The 25,315-nt window shown below is 37.0% G+C and overlaps 1 protein-coding gene across 1 annotated transcript in view; it reads left to right on the top strand.

Moving 5' to 3' along the window:
* Positions 1-23,681, top strand: part of LOC113240570 (calpain-D) — a 35,046-nt gene extending 11,365 nt beyond the window's left edge. The window contains exons 7-21 of the mRNA XM_026477905.1: positions 235-373; positions 1,527-1,660; positions 3,663-3,756; positions 4,720-4,862; positions 6,990-7,102; positions 10,678-10,861; positions 12,386-12,585; positions 13,082-13,178; positions 15,130-15,314; positions 16,996-17,255; positions 17,489-17,653; positions 18,687-18,798; positions 19,893-20,165; positions 21,618-21,760; positions 22,139-23,681. Coding sequence (XP_026333690.1) covers positions 235-373; positions 1,527-1,660; positions 3,663-3,756; positions 4,720-4,862; positions 6,990-7,102; positions 10,678-10,861; positions 12,386-12,585; positions 13,082-13,178; positions 15,130-15,314; positions 16,996-17,255; positions 17,489-17,653; positions 18,687-18,798; positions 19,893-20,165; positions 21,618-21,760; positions 22,139-22,328 — 2,432 coding nt within the window. The 3' untranslated portion in view covers positions 22,329-23,681. The remainder of the gene's footprint in view (positions 1-234; positions 374-1,526; positions 1,661-3,662; positions 3,757-4,719; positions 4,863-6,989; positions 7,103-10,677; positions 10,862-12,385; positions 12,586-13,081; positions 13,179-15,129; positions 15,315-16,995; positions 17,256-17,488; positions 17,654-18,686; positions 18,799-19,892; positions 20,166-21,617; positions 21,761-22,138) is intronic.
* Positions 23,682-25,315: the final 1,634 nt, after the last annotated feature.

Below are 25,315 nucleotides of genomic sequence, written 5' to 3'. Positions count from 1 at the left end.
GTACATAATTATGATTATTGGGGCAGGTTAAGTAACTAGATGACATGACTGAGATGATTGCCTGTTCCCGGGCCGGGAGAAATATTTGTATGGCTTACGTTTATTTCTTTCATGATTTTATAATTTGTGGTTGTCTATGTGTGTGTCCATGGCACCCGCGATACAAGGTTTCCCTAGTACGAGGCTATAAGTGCATTATAAAAAAAAGATACATTCATACTCTCGGGATTCCAGATTCCACCCCCACGCCAAGTGCAATTCCCCCACCTGTGACGTGGTCATGCGGGCGCTGCACACTTGTCAACGAGTCGTCGGCTTCCGCGTGCGCCGCTTGCGCAGGCTCCAGGCCTCCCGCGCAGCAATGTAACTTCTGGTAAGGATCAAATGCTGCTACCAGTAAAAACGCATCTATCTTGTTACTATTAGGATACAAAATTGGATACGCTGAGTTTCATACATATTTCATACTCTACCATTACGCCTATCTCCCGTTGGGGTAGGTAAAAACAAGGAACCTCCACTCGTTACGCTCCTGAGAAACGCTGTTGAAACCAAAAATTAAATTCGATAATTTAGTGTGGTGAAACGCGCGATGGCATCGCTACACTTGCGATTATAGGCGATTGCATCGATACAAACACCTATAAATCCGCGCTATAAATGCAATCGCGCGTATGTATCGATGCAGTTGCGCGCTTGCATCGCGTTTGCATCGCTACTAAAAGTCGCCGTTTGTAAACGCTCTTAACCAAACCACTGACCATACATACTTATCGTTTTGCTGTTATCGTTCCTCCATTAGAGTAGGCAGAAACTACGGCCCTTTATGATACTGGCGCATAATTTTTCTTTCAACCGCATTAGCGCCCAGTTACACTAGGCGAAAGATTTCGCGCTTGTTGCCACGCCTTCGTGTACATTAATGGCGAATCGGAATTCTATTTACCAGGCAACACCATTTAAATTCCTTTGAATAATACAGCCGAGTAAACCAAATTCAAAACAGACTCGCCTGCGTCTCCGGGACGCTCATTTAAATTAAAACGTAAAAGCTAAACAAATAGAGCGTAAATGATTATCACTAGTAACAGGTTTCTTACCACGGTATAACTTCTTTTTATTTTCCCGATATTTCGTTATAACGTGGTAAGAAACCTGTTACTAGTGATAATCATTTAGTGAATAACCACGAAAGTCTTAAAATCTAAATAGAGCGTATTTTGCCATGAAATTCGTGTCGAATAAATGCTAGTGATATTAGTATATATCATTTTTCATACTAAAAAAAAAAAGAAAATTACCGGCCTATCTTTTAAAAGACTGCTTTCTTTTTTACCAATGTCTTATATTTACAATAAATAAATAAATAAGACATTTCAGGCACATAGGACTTGTCAACTTACGTCTCACGGGTGCAGTGGCAGTGCCCATCAGATTAAAAGCTCAGAGTGGCACTGCAACTGCCATGCAAAACTGTTCGTAAGCACCAGGCGCATGACTGTACCAGGTGTCGCGATTTATTGCAGGTCGTGCAGTTCCTGTACATTGCGCAACCCGCTGTCGGCGAATCTGTGTCTGGCGTGCAAGACGCCGCCGGTTCCGAAACACGGCGTGCCAGCCACAACCGCGAACGAACTTAACCACGCCCCTGTTCATCCTGGTAAGTGTTTGTTAAGTAGCATTTTCTTATAGTATTAATCATTCTCAAACATGCTCGAAAATGTTTGCATTACTTTCAAAAAAGGAACACGGAAAGTTTGTATGGCGTTCTGAGAAATACTGCCATCACCAAGCAGTAATGCTCATATTACTGTGTTCCGGTTTTTGAAGGGTGAGGGTGCTGGTGAAACCAGAGTTATATCGGCTGTGTACTAATCGGTACTGTTTCAATTTTGAAAACTTTCCAGGATGAAGAAAAAAAATTGTTTGCGTCATTTATATAGCATTTATGGGTTTATTAAATAAATATATAATAATAGGTTTATTGAATAAGAATACGTAGTTTTTAAATATTTTTATTACAAATGTATGTACACTACGTATTTTTATTTAATAAACCGGATGCTATATAAATGACGCAAACTTTTTTTTTCTTCACGTTTAAAGTTGTCAAAATGGAGATAGTACCGGTTGCCAGTTCACAGTCGATATAGGACTTTTCAAAAATCTCTCACTATAGTATAGCCAAATTCGATGTAGAATGTTTAATAACAAATCATTGCTAGGCAACCAATGATAGCATAGCAAAATAACCTTTTTTCAAAGGCTTGCTCTGCCCACGGCCTGCTCCCTTAATTGGAATTTAAATGCGTAGGTAGGTAATTGGGTTATGTAGAAGTAATACTTACCTAGCCAATTATTATAAAGTTAAAAAACACCTATTGATACGTATGATTTAGGACTAAAAATAGTGGTTGCATCCTATTAATATTGACTGCTAGATGGTAGGTAATGGTAGATGAAAAGATACAAAATTTTAAGATTTTATTTGATATTAATTTACTACATATTATATCATCCAGCATCTATTTTCGATTCTGAACTTGAATTACCACCAGAACTCGAATGTTTGCAATCTCTACATTCAAATGAAATAGTTACTAGGAATGCCACAGTTTTACAAATGTATATTACTGGTCATTTTTATATCATTTTTAAGTGATTTGAAACTTCTGTTAAATAATATTAATTATAAATATGGCTTCAAGATTTGGTAGTATACATAATCTAGCCGAATTTCGTAGGAAAATTTTGAAATTGTGGTAACTGTGAAAGAGTCTGAGATGAAAACCCTAAAAATCATATGTTTGTTTTTGTTGATATTTCGACACCTCCTACGTAAAGTATCGTATGTCGAAATTGCCAAGTTTACAGGGGAGCGTTTTAAAGTTCTCCGTTTTGTTTGGCAAAACCTCATTACTGACATAGAGTGATCATCTAACCGATATCTAGAATTTTACAATACTCTATCTGAGTAACAAGCTTTGCCGAATAAAACTGAGAAATGCTAAAGTCACGTGTTATGCTCATTACAGTGAATTGAGAACTTTAAAACGCTTCCCTGTAAATTTGGCAATTTCGACATACGATACTTTACGTAGGAGGGGTCGATTTATTCTACATCGAAGTTGGCTAGAGTATAGATGTCACTAGCTGCGACTAATGCCGAAACTCAGTACAGTTCCATAACAAAAACACAGGAGAATTTCGACAGCTCGGTAACTTGACCTGTAGATCAGTTGGTAAGAACAATGCTACGGTGCAGCATGGTCATGGGTTCAAGCCCACCGGCTCGAAGAAAATTTTTCTATGTGATCGATCATTGTATTAAGTAATCATAACAAAACTAGTGGAGTTATTTCACAAAAAAATCTCAATAATACATATAGGACTTGTCAACTTTCTGTCTCAGAATGACGAATGCAGTGGCTATGGCCTCCAGATCATTGCCATCTGCAAAGTTCTTAGTGGACGCATGACTTGTTCATCCCGTCACTTGATATCTTGAAAAAAATGTGAAAAAAGCCGTACTTTGCATCTCGATGCATTGTATTTAAACTTGACAAGATAAAGCAATAATAATTGTAAGTGCGCAATTTCAGCTGCGTTCATATTGGTAAGTTTAAATAATTTTGATTAGAACGGTTAGTTAATTTTAACAGTCGGCCGAAGTCCGTCTCCAAGGCGGAGCTCGCGGCAAACACCGGCGCTGCCTCGCCGAGCCGCGAGGCACAAAACGCCGCCTCCAGAACCGAAGTGAGTAGTGAATTTTATACCGAATTTACATTTAATATTAAAGTAAAATCTCTATTAAAGAAATATAAAATAAATACCTTCGTAATGATAGATAGATGAGCCATTTATTGTCGCTGGCAGGCACAAATACATTACTAAAAGTAAAGTAGAAAGAAAAAGTTAATAAATAAAAGAGGCTCTTAAATAGGAAAGTAAATTAGACTGCGCGTCATTGCACAATACGTAATGGTGGTTCTCGTAATAGAAATTGAAGTGGGGCTACGCGCAGCCTTCTTTCAACTAGGATATAATTAGTCAGCTCTGTAAAAGAACCTGTAAAAGAAACGACGACGAAACGTTGGTTTGTTTGAAAAAACCATTATACGCGATTTAGATCCGAAAAAATAGTTTCATTTCCTATGTGTAATAATCGCGAAAACCTAAGAACTCGATAGGATACAATTTTTTTCTGAACTGGGTTTCTCGACTAGGCTAAACTTGTTCTCCCCACTAGGTTAAAATGTTTCTCCCCACTAGGCTATAATCGTCCTTTTAAATTATTTTCTGGTTGTTCTCCCAACTTGGCGTTAGGCGCCTCGCACACGTGTGTCTTGGATACCAGCAACCGGCACCTAGAAGCGAATTATTCTATTTTCATACAATGGATATGAAATCGATACAGTCGTCGGTTGCGGCAGTACGACACTGTCGCCAGTTACCGCAACCACAATTGTATGAAAATAGAATATTCGCTACTAGTTGCCGGTTGCTTGTATCCGACATTCAGACACTCGTTTGTGTCGCGCCTTATTGTTTTCCACTAGGCAATAATATTCCTCCAACTGGGCTGTAATTTCTCTCCGAACTAAGTTCTAATTGATTTAATCACTGGGCTTTAATTTTTCTCCCCACTTGTCTATAATTGTTTTCCCCACTTGGCTTCCACTCTCTTATAGACTATGACAATTGACTCCAATATTGCAGGCAAGAGGCTACGGAGTGGTCGTGTTCGGAGTGCACGTTCGTGAACGGCGGCACCACTCTGGCGTGCGAGATGTGCCAGTCGCCGCGGCTGCGCCTGCTGCCCGCTGCGTCAGACGCCAGGGCCCTGGACGACGACGATGAACGTTCGTTATTCTTGTGTCTTTCAACACCGTATCACATCATCTCCTATCTCGCTATCTTGTGGCATTACAAAGTATTACAATTAGTACTTTAAAAAAATAATTAAGAATTCTTCTGCTGTAAATATTGAGATCTAAAATTATATCTAGCATATATTCATTCATACATTATACTCGACTATACTATAAAGTAATTATCAAGTTTTTATTGAATGTCACGATGTGTTACTACCATGACATTAGTTTTTTTTGTGAAATTGCTCCACTAGTTTGTTATAATTATTAATAACAAAGATCGAACACTTAGAAGAAAATCATTCGATGCGGTCGGATTCGAACAGACGTCTTCTAGCAAACCGTCCCAGAGGCTGTGCCATAACAATTATAGGTGTTTAACCTGTCCCGTAGGTCCCCTCGCAGGAGAGGGGTTGGGAGCGACGCTTGGATTGCACTTGACCTAATTGCTTCTATCAGTCAACGACATAGATTAATAACACGTATCACAACTTTCCTACGTAAACAACGTTAAAATCCAGGAGAGCCTTTAAATGATAGACAGCTAAAGTGACCAAATTAGCTAAAGAGTACAGCTGTAATAAGACGTTTGGCAGTCACTACTAAATGTTGTATTTGACCGGTTAACCCAACGCAATTACTACTAACGTTTGCTTGCAAGTGACAGCTGAAGTTTGTTTAGTTTTAGTTATGAAAAAATGGAATAATTTTTTTTCCAATTGTTCGATCTTACTTTCTCTATACACATGTCATAAACCCTCTCTGTGTTCAAAAACCGCAAATAACGATAAGCATAAAGACAAACTATTTTATTAGAACAAATTTCTTATCTGTGTAAATGTTATTATCGCTTCATATTAACAACAAATTAGAAGCGAATCCGGGAAGTAAGAAAGGTGTGAGTATAAAAATGACGACTGATGGGGGAGAATGGAAGAAAAATACATGTTGTGCCGACCCCACCTAGCATGGAATAAGGACAGGAAGAAGAAGAAGAAGAAGATTAACATCAAATTCGATTTTATTATTACATTCAAATTTCGAACATCTCGGAAAAACAAAACAATTTGCTTCGACCTCGATTCTAATATCAGTCGAGATGAAGTTTTATTCGAAATGAAATGTCAATAGCAAACAATTTTGATAAATTTCACACGTTACTTGATATCGAATGATATGATAGTTGGGGCCGATTCTAGTTTGTCTATGAATTTAATAAAAATTCCTGTTGTGTGACTTGCGTGAGAAATAGTAGTTAGGTTATATGACTGTTACATAATGAAAGGCATTAAAATACGAGTGCGGGTTTATATATTAGCACGAGCGTTTTGATGCCTAATTGTGTATTATGCTTTATCTACACACATATTGTAAGCTCTCTGTGATGTGTTCGGGACCCGCATGTTACGACTGGCGAAATGGCGGCAAATAAAAATTTTCTCACACATGTCACACAACTGAAGTTTTTATTTTTAATCATAGACAAACTAGAATCAGCCCCAACTATCATATCGTTCGATATCAAGTAACGTGTGAAATTGTCAAAATTGTTTGATATTGACATTTCATTTCGAATAGAACTTAATCTTGACTCAAATCATATTGTTTTGTTTTCAGAGATGTTCGAAATTTGAACATCGAATTCGATGTTATTATGAAGCAATAATAACATTTTCACAGATAAGAAATTTGTTCTAACAAAGCAGTTTACCTTTATGTTTTCTTGATGCGGTTTTTGAACACATTATAGAGAGTTTATAACATGTCTGTAGATAAAGTTTTTATTTGCCGCCATTTCACCAGTTGTAACATGCGGTTCCTGTACACATCACAGAGAACTTATAATATCTGTATAGATAAAGCAGTGTATGTAACTGCACACAAACCCACACTCTTATTTTAATGCCTTTCATTATGTAACAGTCACATAAACTACTGTAATAAACTATACTATAGTTTGATATTATTATTACACAAAAATCGAATAAACACAAAGCAAAATTCCCTGGACCTGACGACACGAAACAGCGAGTCTTGCCTCATCAGGACTGCGTTCCGTAGCTTAGTTGGCAGAATATATAAGAAATTTTAATAAATATTGTACGTTTCTTACAGCGGAAGGTTCAGACGGCGAACGGCAGGAAACAACGCCCATGGAAATTCTGCGGCTTCGGGAAGAGAGCCATGCATGGACGCAGTGGCAGGAAGTGCTGGCTCAATGCTCAGCCGTGAGTGTTCAGGCTAGTGAATTCCAGGGTTTTGTAATAAAACCAATTTCTTTCCAACCATTACCTTCAACTTACATATCAACGGGACATATTTTTGTAACCATATCATTATCTCAATTTCAACTCAATCTCAACTTTATTTCAATTGTGTTACGTATAAAATAGATATGAGCCATAAAAGCAGGTCGCATGTTTTTCGGTGAATTATCGCGCAGTATGGGGAATTCACGCAACTACCGTATCGTATCCAGTGTGTACTTTACACAATTTCATTATGCTATGTATAATTTCGTTACAATAGTTCAAACTTTTAAAAGCCATTGTCTTTTATAGTCCATTTCACATAGGATGGGAAACTGTGACATATAACATTTTTACTTTACATGCGTATTTTTTTTAAATACTGCCACAATCAGTTTACAAAAAGAAACAATGAATTTGTTGTAATGTATGAAAAACAAACAATATTTGAGTCAATTGTAAATTTAAGTAACAATTGCACTATATAAAGTAGATAGAAACTGAAATATTATTATTTAGATAAAAATAAATTACCCCAAGTACTTGATGCGTAAAACGAAATATGTATCCATAGAGAGTTACACCATAGAATCGATATCTCGCGTCAATACGTGTGCATACACACTGAATGCGGGTCCTTTTATTTTGCTTTGCGTTGATTTTGCTTTTATGATGTTTTGGTGTAATTGTTTAAATTTGCTTCGTTGCTGTTGATTTTATGTTTTTTTGGTGACTTTTTGTTTGGCTGTTGTTGATTTTTTTATTTATTGTGTAGTTTTTTAGTAACATAATTATTGAATCCTTTTTATTTTGCTTAATATTTGTTCTAAAGTATAGTCTCTTAATCGATTCTCTCTTCGTTACAAACTATCTCTGTAATATATTTAAATCGTTTTTTCTTCATTCGATTTTACATCACTACATCTCTAGAAACTTCAGACGTCACCGTACCCATGCTATGTGAAATGGACTGGTCATGAATGATGCAGGTAACTTGGTTTTACCACCAAACTAATGAAATAAGTATTCTTTTTATCATACTTTTACCCTTAAATCGGTAAAACCACGGGCGAAAAAAACAGCAAAACATCTAATTACAAAACAAACGGAATCACATTTTATCGGTAATTGAATATGTAATTTTTCAATTTTCGCCCATTATAGCAAAGCTCAAGTTAAACTGGTCGATTTGGAATAAAACAATTGACGACGCCCGTCAATTGTTTGGAATTCAGGATGGCCAATCGGAGCGCAGTTGTCACAGTAATGATTTGACAGAATAGTTTTCAAACAAATTAAATGACATTTCGTCTCTGTTCCTGGTTATGTACTCGATGATTGTAAATGATGCGAATAACTGAATAAAGAATTGAATTGAATTGAATTGAACTGAACTGATATTCAATTATTTTTTGTGAAATTACTCCACTAGTTTGTTATAATTATTAATACAAAGATCGAACACTCAAAAATAATTCCTTTGAAAAAAATTTTTGAATAAAAAGTCGTTGAAAAACCAAATACAAAAACACGATACAAGCACATAGAAAAATTCGTGAGGTCCGTTGGTTCGTTCCGTGGCTTAGTTGGTATAGCGTCTGGCACGGTATGCAAGAAGACGTCGGTTCGAATCCGACCGGATCGAAGGAATTTTTTCTAAGTGTTCGATATTTGTATTAATAATTATTACAAAGAACAACTCAAAGAGTTTCTTATTATGACGGATTTGATTATCGATGCTCAATATAAATGAAAAAAACTTAAAGTATATCTCCTCCTTGCATTTTCCGAACATTTATCTAAAAGCAGTTTATGTACGTACGAAAGATCAAAAATTAATATTTGAAATGAACCTTTGCCCAGCAATTGGACGGATAATGAGTCGATGATGATTGTAATGATACAATTTCGGTCATTTATTGCATATATAATTTTTATCGATTTCAAACACTAGCTGCTTGCAAGCAGGCAACACTTGCACAATGAACTATCATTTTAAATTAAATTAAATACTACTTCATTCGTCAACCACACACATATATACATACAAAATCACACAATATTATGCACTAACAAATTAAGAGCTATGAGTAATGAAAAGGACGAGGCTTCAGCTTAGTGCTGTTTTTCAGTCTCCACCTGTGTTCTCTGTAAATCTAACTATTTATTTACTGTAGTGATAATAATACACACAACAAGCAAAAACAAACAAATCTAATCTACAAACGGTGCACACGTTTAAAAGAAAATACAAACAATATCTGTTAGATATTCAAAATAATACCGTATAAGTTAACGTGGGCACTCACCGCTCTGTTTTCGACTTATGGCATTGGTGTGCGGCGGTCATCGTCATCAATGTTCTGCGTGCGGGATGGGGCAAGTGCGAATGGCATTTTTACGCTAATATTTTCGGTTGTTTATTTTGTTCCTAAAAATTTTACTGATTATTACTATTTGACATATGACACAATTCTTATTTAATTACATAATTAATATACAATTCATTATACAATTAAAATTATTTATGATAATCTGCAATCGGTAGAAGTTTTAAATATTGGTACATACCTTTTATGGCATAGGAGACTGCACGTTATTATGCGTGGTAAGTACCTACGATACAGGACGAAACCTGTTTGCTTACAAGCAACGGAGCTGGACGGAGTTGCCGGGGACCCCTCTCGCGCGCCTACCCGCTCGTCTTGCGTCGCCCACGTGACACAAATCTCGCAATTGATATCTTTTATAACTAAATAAGTCCCATTTTTGTTTGTTGTAAATAATAGACATTACATTGCATATGCTTATCACTGCATATATGTATCAAATGAATTATTTAAGTATTTTATAAATATAAGAGAACACACCATACTACATTATAGAAATATATACGTAATTTATTTTAGTTTAAACGCGACACACACGTCCGGTACTCACTCGGTTTTAGGGTCCACTGAAAATCAGCGTCACAGCCTTGTCCCGGCGGTGACATTAGCTGAGTGGATCCTATTACATACGCCACAGCCGCACACATAACATCTACTTCGTACAGCAATAGTGTTGACCAGTTTATGATCGAATAATTATTTATTGCCAAGATTTTATTTTTAATTAATTTTATTTAGTTTTCTTTTTTTTGTTATTCATTTTCTGTTTGTTTTAATTTAGTTTGTTTTAAGTTTAATTTAGTTCTGTTTTATTTTAATTTTTTTTTACTTTTAATTTTTACTGTTTATTATTGTGTTGTGGTGTTTTGTAATAAATGTATTCTATTCTATTCTATTCTATTCTAATCTAATCAGGACGACAAAGGGTACAAATGACTGTTACAAGACAACTAACTATACGGATTACTATTCCACAACCGACCAGGAACTTGATGACTTCTGTTGCAAAATAAGCCATTCTTTGCACTTTCGTTTGAAATATATCTGACAATACAGACAAAAATATAGTATGGTTGAAGGCACAGTCGTCCGGGGTCACGGCCTTAGGTTCAAGAACGGATACGTACAATTATTTTGATGTTACAATGTATACTTATCTTTCAGACGGGCGAGCCCTACGTAGACGATTCGTTCCCCGCCGCACCCCGGTCGTTATACTACGAAGGGGTCCCTACTGATTTCGGTCCGGCGTCGCGATGGCTCCGGCCACATCAGATACACGTCGACACGGACCATCGGCTGCCGTGGGTCGTGTTTAGGGACCCGAGGCCTTCTGACATATCGCAAGGTAAAGCCTTCATGTGTTCATACGTCAAAAGTGCTTTTGTCACGCGACAGCAGAGATCTTATACACAAGATATGTTTTGAAATCTGTCGCGCAACCTATATAAACTTTTTTTGAAAATCGCGTGTCATTTGCAATGCCGGGGCATAGATAATTATGATTTTGTTGAACAGAATGAACATTCTGAGAAGTAGGCAAGAAGTAAAACACAATGGAAAACGAAAACAAATTCGTTTTATTATTTAAAAATAATGTGAAAAATATTTGTTACCCGACTTCAAAATAAGAAGGAGGCTCTCAATTCGATCGTTTTTTTGTATATATCGCACTGCTATTACAATAGTGTTGTAACTCAAAAAGAGGACGTTCTCAGAATCGATGAAAAACGAATTACTCACTTCCTGCAAAAAAATCATTAAAATTTATATGTTTTAGTTTATTGTAGACACTTAAACAATTTGTTAAATATATTTAACAATAAAATGGAAAAAATAATTTCATGGTTTTCAATAAGGATTATTTTGGCCAGACTAGCTCACATAAAGTATGTCTCATTTTGAGTTAAGTAGATGTCTTTTGATTGTTTCTTACAATATTCTAACGACGGTTGTTTTGAAGTGTAGAGAACCAAGTTTTACGTTCAGTAATGATATAATATTCAATTTCACATATTTTGAGTTACAACACTATTGTATTGGCAGTGCGATAGGTTACGTGATAACTCCGATTTGTGAACCAGTTTTGATGATTATTTTTTGTTGGAAAAATTGGTTACCGCAGTATTGGTTCCATTTAAATTTGAAAAAAATGTTCCACCTCTAAGCGTGGCCAACTAGGAGATGAATCCGGTTTCGCGCACTATCCGGTAATCGATTTCAATAAAACTTGGCAAACAGATGTAATTCCGCAAAAATTTGAGGTCGTTTTTTTAGTACTCTGTACAGTGCCTTGGAGCATTGCCATTTCTAATGTAATAAATAGAATTGTTTGTAGTGTTCCTGTCCAAAGACATCCACTGCTGACGTAGACCTCTCCCCAAAGACCGCCACAACGACCCTATCATTTAAATTAAGTTTAATAAATTGTTATTTCGCTATTAAATATTAACATTAATGTCTTATATTTTAAAAAAAGTTAAAAAAAAATTTTAAAGAAGTTGTGTTTTTTATATACAGGCAAGAAATGGTTGTATATTGTAAGACTGCGTAAAGATGTAGGTTACCAATCCGCGTAAATAAGTTTCCCGTCTACAATACAGCTAGCATTGTAGTCGGGAAGCAGCATCTAACGAATTGATGACTTTGCTGCCTACAATGTTCGTATCTGCATTTATAATCTGTGACCGGAGTTCGTGCGTTCTTATCGCACTTCCCACAGGAATAATTTACTATCTCTGACTTCAATGAGCAGTTGTTTTTTTATGAAAATAAACAGAAAAATAAATAAAATAAAGCAATCATGTAAATATTCATTCTTTTCAAATCTACCGACTTATGAAAATCAAATGTCATGTTTCAATATTTCCAGGTGTACTAGGCAACTGCTGGCTTCTATCAGCACTGGCAGTTCTTGCGGAGCGGTCAGCTTTAGTCCGCGGGGTGGTGGTCCGCGGCGAGCCCAGCGTAGGGGCCTATCAGCTGAGACTCTGCAAGGATGGACGTTGGCTTACAGTTACCGTTGATGACCTGTTGCCTTGCAATAAAAAAGGACACCTTGTCTACTCACAGGTACCTCCTTAAATGTACTTAAGTCGTAGTCACAAAAACTGCATTTTGGAGCTGACCAGCTGTACTAGAAGTTGGCAGTTTTAAAATAGCCTGCATCCAAAATGGATTCAAATATTCCATTATTTTCGACTGTGCATGCAAAACGATTTTCAACCGCATACAAACTTCATTTCGACTGTATCCAAAATGTCTTTTGACTCCATCCATATAGAGTTAGTTACTCTCCAAATTCAATACAAAATGATTTTCAATTGCGTTCAAAAAATACTTTTCGATTGCATCTAGAATGTATTTCGACCGCAATTTCGTTGTACGCAGTCAGTCTACGCACTGAGGTATTCAGGTTTACTCCAATTTCCAAACCTGTGAGTATTTCATAGTGGTCTTGTAAAATCAACATTAAAAAAACTTTAACAAAATAATTGATCTCTTCAAAGATAATTTTTCGTAGAATTTTCTTTAAAAAAATTTAATATCACAATGTTTTTCTTACCAGGCCAAAAGAAAGCAGTTATGGGTGCCGTTGATAGAGAAAGCGGTTGCCAAACTTCACGGTTGTTACGAAGCTTTAGTGTCTGGTAGAGCTATTGAAGGTAACAGGTTTCTTTGATATGTCTTTTTTATTTTTTTATTTCAAACTCTTATAATTATACACATATTTAGTAAGGCCATCGAGTGTATAACCAGAAGTAGAGACGAAATAAGGACCATACATTCCTGGTAACTTATCAGTTATACATCACTTATAATTTCATCTCTCGTTTGCACTGAAATATAGACAGCGCTAACAACTGACCTGTGTGTACGTCTCCGTATATTCCAAAAATATTCTGTGTTTATTGTAATAAAGATAATATCTCTAACAATGGCGTGCTGCTCTATTCGGTGGTGTGGGGAAAAACAGCAAAACATCTAATTATAAAACAGACGGAATCACATTTTATCCGTAATTAAATATTAAAGAGGCAAGTTTGCAATTTTCGTCCATTCTAGCAAAGCTCAAGTTATTTTGGTCGTTTTGAAGTGAAGCAATTTGAAGCAACTACCCTCAATTGTTTCGAATTCGGACTGGCCAATTGGAGCGCATTTGTCATTGTAATGATTGGGCAGAATAGTTTTCAAACAAATTAAATGATGCTCTATTTCTGGTTATATACTCGATGAGTAAGGCTCACTTCTTAGTATAAGAATGTACCAATGACTCTAGAGGCCTGCTATATGCAATAAAAGACAGTGTAGTCAGATATTTAGTACCTATTTGAACACCAGATGTTGCGACGAGTACCTAAAAGCTATTTTCGTAACTAATTTGTTTTACATTGACAAGCTGCAATTTATCAAAGCTACTCTAATTTCTAGCGATAATAAACAAATCAACTAGATGGCGCTTTATGGATAGTGCCAATTAATCTTTTCATTTTCATTATTTTGTTTAGGATTAGCGGCATCTTAATTTTATAACATCAAGTGACGGGACGAACAAGTCGTGCACCTGATGGTAAGCTACACGCCTGTCCTTAACAGTTACAGTGGCACTCAGAGCTTTAAATTGCTAAGATCTGAGGGGCACTACCACTGCGCTCGTCACCCTGAGACAAGTTTACATGTCCCATGTGCCTGTAATTTCACCAGCACCCTTACCCTTCGAAACTGTAACACAGCAATGCTGCTATTACTGCTTGGTGGCAGAAATAGGTAAGGTGGCAGTACTTCCCTGGACGAACTCTTTGACAAGGAGCTCTACTTCTACTAAGCTCTACTGCATCTACCCATATTAGAAGGCGTTAATTTATAAATTAGTTTGTAACACACAATACCATCTGTTAATACACATATTTGTCTAAGTTCTGAAAATGATTTTAGCTTATGGTAAATTAAATATTACGATGAAAAAAAACTGACTTACAGATGTACAGGAAGGGAATGGTGCATCATGCGGGGAGGCTCCTTTCTTTCACACCACCTCATCACTCAATAGAATTCGATACAATAAAAAAATTGTAATAAATTTACTCATTAAGATAATAATAATAATAAGCATTTATAAAAAAATAAATAAAAATCATTTCTACAAAAACCATGCAGAATTTAAATTAAATTTAGAAAATGAAATTAGATAATTAAAGTGTCGAAAGTAAATATAAGATTTTAAATTTATTGGAAATCCCATCTCTGGACGTAGGTCTCCTCCATCCTGTGCCACTCGTCTCTGTCCGCAGCTAATCGCGTCCACGTTACTCTTTATTGAAATTTAATGGAAAGGATTAATTACAAGTTGGAAATGAATAGTAGAGTTAGATAAATATGACAGTAAAATGGTATTAATTTAACATGTCGTAAAAAGTATAAAAAAGGCAATAAAAATTAACGAGATCAGTTGCAAGGACCAGTACTTTGCATTTAAATTAACTCTTCCTTTACGAAAGTCGCGGAGCCGAGACGGACCTATTTCCGGTTCTTATGGACGGCCAATTAACTTCCGCAAATTAATAGAGAAAGAGTAATTAATAATATTGTAACTAACGCATTTTATCTTTTTTCCAGGTCTATGTACGCTAACGGGCGCCCCCTGCGAGTCGGTGTCTCTTCAAGCGGGTGGCGCCGGTGGGGGCACCGGTGTGGGGGTTCCTTTGGAGCAGCTCGACAGAGATTTGGTGTGGGCACAGCTGCTGTCTTCCCGACAGGCCTGCTTCCTTATGGGGGCTAGCTGCGGAGGGGGCAATATGAAGGTAAAATTTAATTTAATGTATTCCGCAAATGGAAAATAATTTTCGAAACTTTTTCAAAACTAAAGGACGTAACCTGTAATTTCGAAAACAGTGAATTATTTACATTACAACAGTCTCACAAACCATACAAATCCATTGAATGTTGTAAGAGTGCAGTATTTACTGAAATTCAAATCTGTGCTTTTTTTTGTAACATCAGGTGACGGGACGAACAAGTCGTAGACGAATAAGCTAAGTCCATAACAGTTGCAGTGCCACTCAGAACTTTAAATCGCAAAGATCTGAGAGGCACTGCTGCTGCGCCTGTCACCATGAGACATAAGTTGACAAGTCCCATGTGCCTGTAATTTCACCACGTTTGTCGGTTAACGGTGTTGGTTACTCATTAAGTCACTATTTTTTAATTAATTGATTGCTAAAATACGACAAGGACATAGATAAATTCGTGAGGTCCGCTGGTTAGTTCCGGGGCTTAGTTGGCATAGCGTCTGACACGGTTTGCTAGCAGACGTCGGCTCAAATTCGACCGGATCGAAGGATTTTTTTCTAAGTAGATCTTTCTATCAATAATTATAACAAACTAGTGGAGTATTTTCACATAAAAAACAATTGAATATCAATTCAATAGAAAATTTATTAATTGATAATTATAAGTATGTACTACTTGTAATGTGTAATTATTTATTAATCCCAATAAAAAAACTTCAAATGTCTATTTCACAGCTGACAACTCTTAGTGTATTTCACATAGGACGGGTACTGCGATATTTAAAATTGTTACGTTGCATGCATACTATTTTTAACTAATCTTTCAACCAGGTTATAAAAAGAAATAGTAAATTTGTTATAATATACCAAAAACAAAGAATATTTGTTGCAGTCGTAATTTTAAGTAAAAATGATAATATATTAAGAAGATAGAAAATTAAATGATTAAGATAAAAATAAATTACCCCAACTACTTCATGCGTAAAACGGAGTATTTATCCATAGTGATTGACACCGTAGAATCGATAAACCGAATCGGCAATTGTATATCTCTATAATATAATATTAATGCATTATATCTTTTGGTTTTGAGCTTTGTGTGATGTTTTTGGAGTAAATGTTCAAATTCCATTTTGTTGCTGTTGAATTCATGCTTCGTTGTACTTTTTTAATAACTAAAATAACATAATAATTGAATACTTTTTATTTTGTTTATAATTTGTTCTTAAATTATTGTCTCTATATCTATTCTTCGTCTCATTGCAAATTATCTCAATAACGTATTTTAAACGATTTTTTTTAAATTTGATTTTACATCACTACATCTCTAGAAACTTCAAATCTCAAACGTCACCGTGCCCATGCTATGTGAAATGAGCTATAGATAGGCTGATGTGAGAAATTTAAAAATACATAGGTACTGTACAGATATTTATGTTGGTTATGATATTTAGGCACGACTTGCCAAAATAGGATCCACACTCGTGGACATCTCATAGACCCTCATTTTTTTTTTCACTGCCATGTACCACTTTTAGATTGGAGTTTATCCCTAGCGGTCGATATGCGCTATTTAGGGAATCATCCCTATATAAGATGTCATTTTAGGCAAAATTATTCATTTACCCAGCAGTTTTAGTCACTGAAAATAAAAACGCTCGTTTGTATAATTGAAGATCACATTTGCTAACAGGTCGACGAAGAAGAATATCAACGACTCGGCCTCCGACCCCGTCATGCCTATTCCGTATTAGATGTCGTTGAAATCTCCGGGCCTACCCGTCTCTTACGCCTACGTAACCCTTGGGGCCACTACACATGGAGGGGGGCCTGGGGCCACGGCTGCCCACGGTGGACCGAAGAGGTAAAGAGAGCAGTCGCTGCACAGACCGGAACTTCCGACGCTGATAGAGATCAGGGCGTCTTTTGGATCAGTTTTGATGATGTTCTTAAGTGAGTATTGAAATGATGTATATATCACACACTTTATCGGGAACGGGAATTTTGTAAATGCCAACTAACTGCCTCCGTTACTTTTCTCGGGAGTTTGACACAGGGGTTCCCTAGTGCAGGGCTATAAGTGTGCGCGTTATTATTATTATTAAGTTCAAGTTCTGACCTTAGATCAGTCGGTGTACAGGGTTAATGACTCCCAACTACAAAGAATATCCCGTTCCCCTTCGCAGATACTTCGACTGCATAGACATCTGCAAGGTGCGCGTGGGCTGGCACGAGGTGCGGCTGGCCGGCATCCTGCCGCCGATGTCGTCGACGCGCCACCTCACCTGCCTGCTGCTCACGGCTACGCAGCCCACCGAGGTGGACTTCACACTCTTCCAGGAGGGCCAGAGGTGAGATATTCAATCCGAATGGTGTATCTTTACCTCAATAAGAACTAAATTGTTACATAAGTAGCAGTAGAGCTCCTTGTGACAGAGTTCGTCCAGTACTGCCACCTTCCCCATTTCTACCGTCAAGCAGTAATGTGACAATTACTCTTTTCCTCGCAACATTATTCAAGTATTGATCATGAGCTAAAATTATTTTCTGAACTTTGACTAAATGCGTGTCAATAGATGGCATTACACAATGCTACAAACTAATTTATAAATTAACGCTTCCTATTATTGGTAGATGACTCTAATCCTAAACAAATTAGCCAGTGCTATCTTTAAAAATCTGTGCAATAAGCGCCATCTAGTCGATTTGGTTGTTATCATTAAGAATTGGAGTATCTTTGATAAATTGCAGTTTGTCAAAATAAAACAAATTAAGAGTAATTTCACATAAAAAATAATTGAATCTCAATTCAATAAAAAAAAATCCAATGAATAGCGACATCTCTAGCCAGGGCTGGTAGCTGTAAAGATATCTAACTGGCTGACGAAATACTTAACATTTCTCATAGATGGCGCTACGGCGAAAAAGTCGTTAAACAAACCAAATACAAAGACACGACTTCAAACACAGAAAAATTCGTGACGTCCGCTTTTTCGTTCTGTGGCTTAGTTGGTATAGCGTCTGGCACGGTATGCTAGAAGACGTCGGTTCGAATCGAAGTATTTTTTCAGTGTTCGATTTTTGTATTAATAATTAAAACAAATATAGTTATTTGATACTCGTCGCGACATCTGGTGTACCAATAGGTACTAAATACCCGAATACGCTGTCTTGTATCGCGATTAGTAGGCCTCTTCGAGTTATTGGTCCATAAACTTCCTAAAGGCCATTATTTTATAGCACACAAAGGACGTCAATCTCTGCGTATAGTTAACCCACAGACTGCATATATAAAAAGGTTGGCAGAAGGATTTAAAGAGAGTGACTTTTACGTTTTCTTATGTTTTACTTTTTTTGTTATAAATACAATTGTTTGTTTTACAGGAATTCAGCAAAGAATCAGCGTTCACAACTTGATCTCTGCGTGGTTGTGTTCAGAACGAAATCGGGGCCGAGCGCACAGATCGGGAAGTTAGTCGCGCACAGTAAACGGCAGGTATGTAAAAAATCCGTTATTGGACAATTAAACATATTGATGTTGCTAGAGAACAACAGAAAATGCTTGACAGTGTGATGTGGTGAGCAATGATACTCCAAGTCCATATAAAGTAAATGCACATGTATTTTAAATCTTCACAAATAAATAAATTGACATTAAATGTGGGCCCAGCCCCCAATGACCAGCCCCGTATCTTTTTACATACGTTTTGATTATACCCTCCCTACCGACCCTTAGGGTATACGAAGACACTATAACCTGTGCAAACGCATGGATCTTCTCAGTCTGGTCCTGCCCCCAGGTCAGTCCGTTTGCATAGACTTCATCCCTTTCTCAAAAGGCTAGTGCTTTGGGTGAGCTGCCCCGGGTGCACGTACAGCACCTTCCTATTTTCCAGATAGGTACCGGAGCTGTAGGAACGTTCATATCCTGTTGCGCATTGCGCAACTAACGTTGGTACCGCAAAGCCCTTGACTTCAAAGCCCACTACCAAGTCTCCTCTTTGGTGGCGGAGCTCTCCAGTTCCCAGAAACCTACGCGACTGGAGGGACCGGAGAATGATCTAGCAAGAATCTAGGTCTAACCTAATCTAGCTAGGAAAAATCTAGCTCATCCTCTACTAGCTCTCCGGGCTAGTGCCAGAGATGTCGGTCACAGTGTTCTGTGACAATGTTCGGACTTAGTTTCCAACTTAAAGGACAACTCATGTGTCCCATTGTCCCGCTACTAAGACGCGCTAGTTGACCGCGGGATGAACAACCCCGGCGAGTCCAACCCAAGTTCGGATTCACTAGAGTCGCTCGTGAAGGTGCATCACAGGCTTGGCCCTGGTCTTACCGGGGTGTCTGTCGTATGGTGAATGTTAGCTAAGTGCCCTCTCTTCCGGTCGCCAAGCAACATTACACTGCGCCGGCGATGACTGCCCATGACACCTGATCGAAAAGCCAAGCGTGAATAATTTAGTTTAATGATTTCCGTACGGACGAAGCGCTTTGCTTTCTTCTTCCTAATGCATACGGCAAAGGAATGGTATACACTTCTATATGTGTTGACTTTTTTTTTGTTAAATATATTATTATTATTTCTTCCAGGTTCGAGGTTTCGTAGGCTGCCACAAAATGCTAGAAAAAGGTTTTTACCTCGTGGTTTGTCTAGCGTTCAACCACTGGCACACGGGGTTGGAACTAGCGGACAGTTCGGCGTGGCCCCGACACGTATTGGCCGCGCATTCGTCGAAACCATTGGTCGTGGAGCGACCGGCGCTACATCCGCATATATTGGCCGACGCTATTATCGGTCTGACACTTGCAAGGGGGCAAAGGCATGAGGGTAGACAGGGAATGACTGCGTATTATCTTACTAAGGTTAGTTTTCTTCTGTTTAGAAACCTTGTTATTACAAGTTGATTTGTTTCTTACGGTATTTTGTTTGCTACAAAATAATTTAAAAATTTAATTTATTTGTAATAGATTGATGACTTCGCTGGTCGAATGGCTTGCACACAATGGTTTCATGGTATCGTCATCTGAGTGAGAATGGCATTCAGAAGTACCGGGTTCGATCCCCGGCCGGGTCAGTGTAGGAAAATTAACTTTTCTATTTAGTATAGTATCGTTGTCGCCGATTTCCATAACACAAGTCCTTTAGTTACTTTTGGGATCAGAGCAACGTATGTAATGTTGTTTAATATTTATTATTATTCTTTCGCACCGCTCATGGAAGGATGGCATAAGTGGAGTTACATGAAACATGTTTATTGCTCCATTAGATACAGAAAAATATGACCCACATCCTCTCCAATTCTTGTAACTCAATGTACAATATTAGTCGCAAGAGTTACAAGAATTGAAGAATTTTTTGACGTAACTTTTCTAATGCCATTTTTCCATTAGGGGTATGATTTTAGGGGTTTGTTTATTGCACTACTTTGTTTATTACTAACCAAGTATCTTTGGTTTAGTCAACTTAAAAAATAGGCCCTAGGTTTTTAGATATGTCTGTTGCATAATTTAGACAATTTGTTATAAACGTCAGTTTCGAAACAATCTGAAAACCGTGCAATTTACTTTGAAAATTAAAATTATATACCGCTATGTTGATTTTGGCGTAATTTGATCTTTTAGATCACTGATGTCATTCATTCACAGCCTTTTCTCGGCGGTGCCATTGGCTGAGTGGATCCTTTTACCACGCCACAGCCGCACACGTGACATTTCCTTTAATTGTGTAGACTATTTGATTTTTGCATTTTTGTTATTACCAATGGTTGGAAAAAGGTGTTCCACATACATCGGTATAAATATAGCTATCCTACTTTGACTTTCTATGTGAGTACTTTTGTTCTACGATGCATTAAAACCATTTCCGGAAATTCGGAATTCGAAAATAGTAATTAATAAAAATTTGGTTGTTTTAACAACCTTGTGTCCTGGAACATCTTTTTCCTACCTACAATTATTATGATTTTATTAATTTTTTTTTTTGTTCTTCATGTGCCATCTTTTAATGAAGGCGATCATAATGGCAATCTGAACCTTGGACACAGCAGCTCTGAATAATGATCGTGTTCGTGGTGCTCCTATTGAACCAATGGCGCAAATTTCTGAGCCAGGATATTCTCCTTCTTCCTACACCTCCTTTTTCCTTGTATTTTGCCTTGGATTGTTATAATTTTTCGTATTTTTTGTTATCTTTTGTATATCTTTCTTACTGTGTATTTTTATGTTGCGGTTTTGTAATAAATGGTTTCTGTTCTATATGTTGAATTATGAAACGAAGACATATATACCAAATTATTCGTAATTACTACGTTACAGGGCTGGGCGGGTCTGGTGGTCATGGTGGAGAACCGCCACACGGACAAGTGGATCCACGTGAAATGCGACTGCCAGGAGAGCTACAACGTCGTCTCCACGCGCGGCGAGCTTAAAACCATCGATTCCGTACCACCGCTCCACAGGTAAGACTGGTGAAATTACAGACACATGGGACTTCTTTACTTACGTTTCATGGTGACGGGAGCAACAACCGTGCCCTTTAGATCTTTGCGATTTAAAACTCTTAGTGGCACTGCAACTGTTATAGACAGGCGTGTCGTTTAACATCAGGCTTACGATTTCTTCGTCCCGTCACTTGCTATTATAAAAAAAAAGAAAAAAGATGCTACTGGTTAACTCATTAATACGTATGGCGTTCAATGTAATAATTCACGTTGGTTGGTTGCTTCTATAAAACTGTGAATATTTATATTGTACAGTAGACTACTGGACGTGCTTATTTGATACATACGAAATCACGGTTAGTTTGTAATAAATTAAAAAAACGTTTGTAATTCCAGACAAGTGATAATAGTGCTGACCCAGCTGGAGGGCAGCGGTGGCTTCTCCATCGCGCATCGGCTGACGCACCGGCTGGCGGCCGGTGCCCGGCTGCAGGATTGGGCACCCAGCAGCGACGAGGAACCCCGCCACCGCCCACCGCTGGCCCGCCGCCTCTACGGCTTGCACGCACCCCGCCTCATCACTTAAGCCTATGTCGCACTTTGCTCTACATTCTTATTTCTTAAACAGAGTCCATTTTGACGCCTATCCAATTTCCCAGGACAACGATCGCGATCCGGTCAGTTTAAAGTTTACTATAAAGGCTAACTTTCAACTTAAAACCGTTCATTAAAAGAAACTACTTTTGCTCTTCAATTTTCAAATTACAAACATGTAACAGAATATTCATGAATTTCGATACCTTCAATGAACACTACTGCAACTTTATATTTTCGTTATTTTCTGTTGTTTTTATAAACAGTCATATTTCTTTACTAATATTATGCTCCCCGAATTTTGTAAAAAACAAATTTTACAAAATTTGTAAATGAAAACAGAACATGTCCAAATATTTAGTTGTGTAGTGTTCATTATGGAGATATCGATTTTACCCATAGTAAAACGCTTGAAACTATTTTTTCGGATGTAAATCGAGTATATATTTGTTTCTCCCGTTGTAAAGTCCCGAAACGTTGGTTTGTATGAATAAACAAATGCACGCAAATGAAATCCGAAAAAATACTGTCTTTTCCTGTGGTTAAGACCTAAGAACTCAAAAATATTTTGTTTTAACTACAGGTAATGTCACTAGGTTGAAGGTTAATTAAAACAACCAGATAATTTAAACCATATACGAACTCTAGTTCATGTAAACGTAAAGCCTGAAAAATTAAATATCAACTCTACCAACGTTTATTACGGATTTTAAAAGAACTTCTTTCTTTACAACTAGCCTATTATTTTAGTAATTTGTCTGTATAACCCCTATAACGGATTGAAATGTCAAATTCTATATATACATTATCAAAAATTTTGAAAAGACTTCAAAAATTGTTATGGCTTATTTAGATTTTGAATTTACGCCAAGTATACAAAACGCTAACCTCGGTCAGTGCTTTAGGATTTGTATGTTTAGTGGTGGACACCTTGGGCCCTTCAAGGCCAGTTCGTCTTAAAGACTCCGGTGACCAGACCGTTGGCAGCTACTTCTACCAAAAAGTAAGCTTAGCTGTCCAAAGGGAAAATATTGCTTCCGGTAATTTTTAATGAAATTTTGTCCCTGTAGATATTTTTTCTTCTATATTATTTTTGGTATATTGAGTTGTCAGAGGCAAAACTCAATAAGTGTGCTAATTTTCCTCATCATTATTATTATTGTGGAATCCAATATTCAATTTTATGAGTAACACAGAAACGATTTAGTTACAAACCTCGCTTTTTGATACGAAGTGACAGGTCAAACGAGTCGTGCGCCTGGTGGTAAGCGACACGCCTATCCGTAGCAGTTGCAGTACTACTCAGAACTTTAAATCGCAAAGGCGTGAGGGGACTGCACTCGTCACCATGAGACATAAGTTGCCTAGTCCCAAGTGCCTGTAATTTCACCAGCACCCTTACCCATCAAAACTGGAACGCAGTACTGCTCATATTACTGCTTGGCAGCAGAAATATGCAAGGTGACAGTACTTCCCTGGACGAACTCTTTCACAAGGAGCTCCACTGCTACAGACCATAATCGAGATAACAATCCGCGATGTTGGTACAAGATTACATAATTATTGCATTTGACAAAGGTTATTTCAGTATAACACTAGAATACTTTGATGAACACCTTAATTTTTTCAAATTATGCTACAACCTGTAGGTACAACTAAAATGGTAATGTGGCGACTAACGCGACGACCAGGCGGGAGTTGACCTACGTCTTCGGACCCCTCGATTTTATTACATTTATGTTCTTCCCTTCATAAATTTGCAAGTTAGTCAAGTTTTAAAACTTTGTGATATTTTTAATATTACGAAGACATCACGTTTTCGTGCCTTCTTGTAAGTCCTTTTTACATTTGTCGTTACTTCAACTACTGTAAATAACCAGTACACGTTGAGCTCGTGACCGGTAACCGCGCCATCTAGCGAATGGCCTATAAGAAACTTTAATTAAACGTTAAGGAAGTTTATATAAAATTGCCTATAGATAAACGTCTCATATTTAACATTATTGAGTTAGTGCGATTGCCGTTGGAATGCAGTCTGACCGCAGTATTGTATATAATGAAAACTTGAGCCTAGAAAAGTTCGGGTAGAGATGCAATTCGCAAAAACTTAAAAAAGCACAAATTTATTTTGATGTGATATATTTATTTTTAACCGACTTCCAAAAAAAGAGGTTCTCAATTCGACTGTATGTTTTTTTATGCATGTTACGCGATAACTCCGGTATTTGTGAACAACCGAGATGATTGAAAATTAGCAGGCTTGAAGCCTTGGTATCGTCAAATTGATAAAATATTCATTCGAAAGGCAGACAAGAAACTCTAGGGTTTGCTTTTTGTAAGATGATATTTGTTCGCATTTATCATTTACAATATTTATTTTAAAATATCTCACACTTCTAGTGTTCTAATAGAATTTTACTCCATAATCTTTTGATTTTCATAAATGACCTTGGCTTACATTACCGTGGAAACAGCATAATCATCTTAACGTCAATGGTGTAATGTATAAACTACGTACATCAAAAGTATCTAGGGATCAAGGTATGTTTTTTAAATATTTAATTACCCTATTAAAATTAACTAAAAATATCTATATACATTTATTAAATTATTTTATTTATTATTTATACCAGATATGTTAAGAACTCAATTTCGAACTAAAAATATTGATTACGTTAGTACGATTAGGACAGCATTTGCGACTGAGATAACCCTAAATTCAGCGATCGATTGAAGCCGTGGTTCAATCGATGCCGACATCATGAAAAGTAAATATGAATTGAGACTATTTACTAGTCTGTATTTTTTGAACATGGAGTAAAAGTTGCCAGTTTTCGTAAATTTTTAACTAGTCATGTAGTTGTTGTCGACAGTTTTATCGATAGATTGTGAAAGTAGGTAAAATTTTGCCAATTACAAATTCTGAATGTTATGACGTTCTAATGAATATTAATTACGTCATTGTATTCTTTATTCTTA

The sequence above is a fragment of the Hyposmocoma kahamanoa genome, unplaced genomic scaffold (genome assembly GCF_003589595.1).
Source record: "Hyposmocoma kahamanoa isolate Upper Pololo Valley unplaced genomic scaffold, ASM358959v1 157, whole genome shotgun sequence".
NCBI lineage: Eukaryota > Metazoa > Arthropoda > Insecta > Lepidoptera > Cosmopterigidae > Hyposmocoma > Hyposmocoma kahamanoa.
This window is presented reverse-complemented; position numbering and strand designations above follow the sequence as displayed.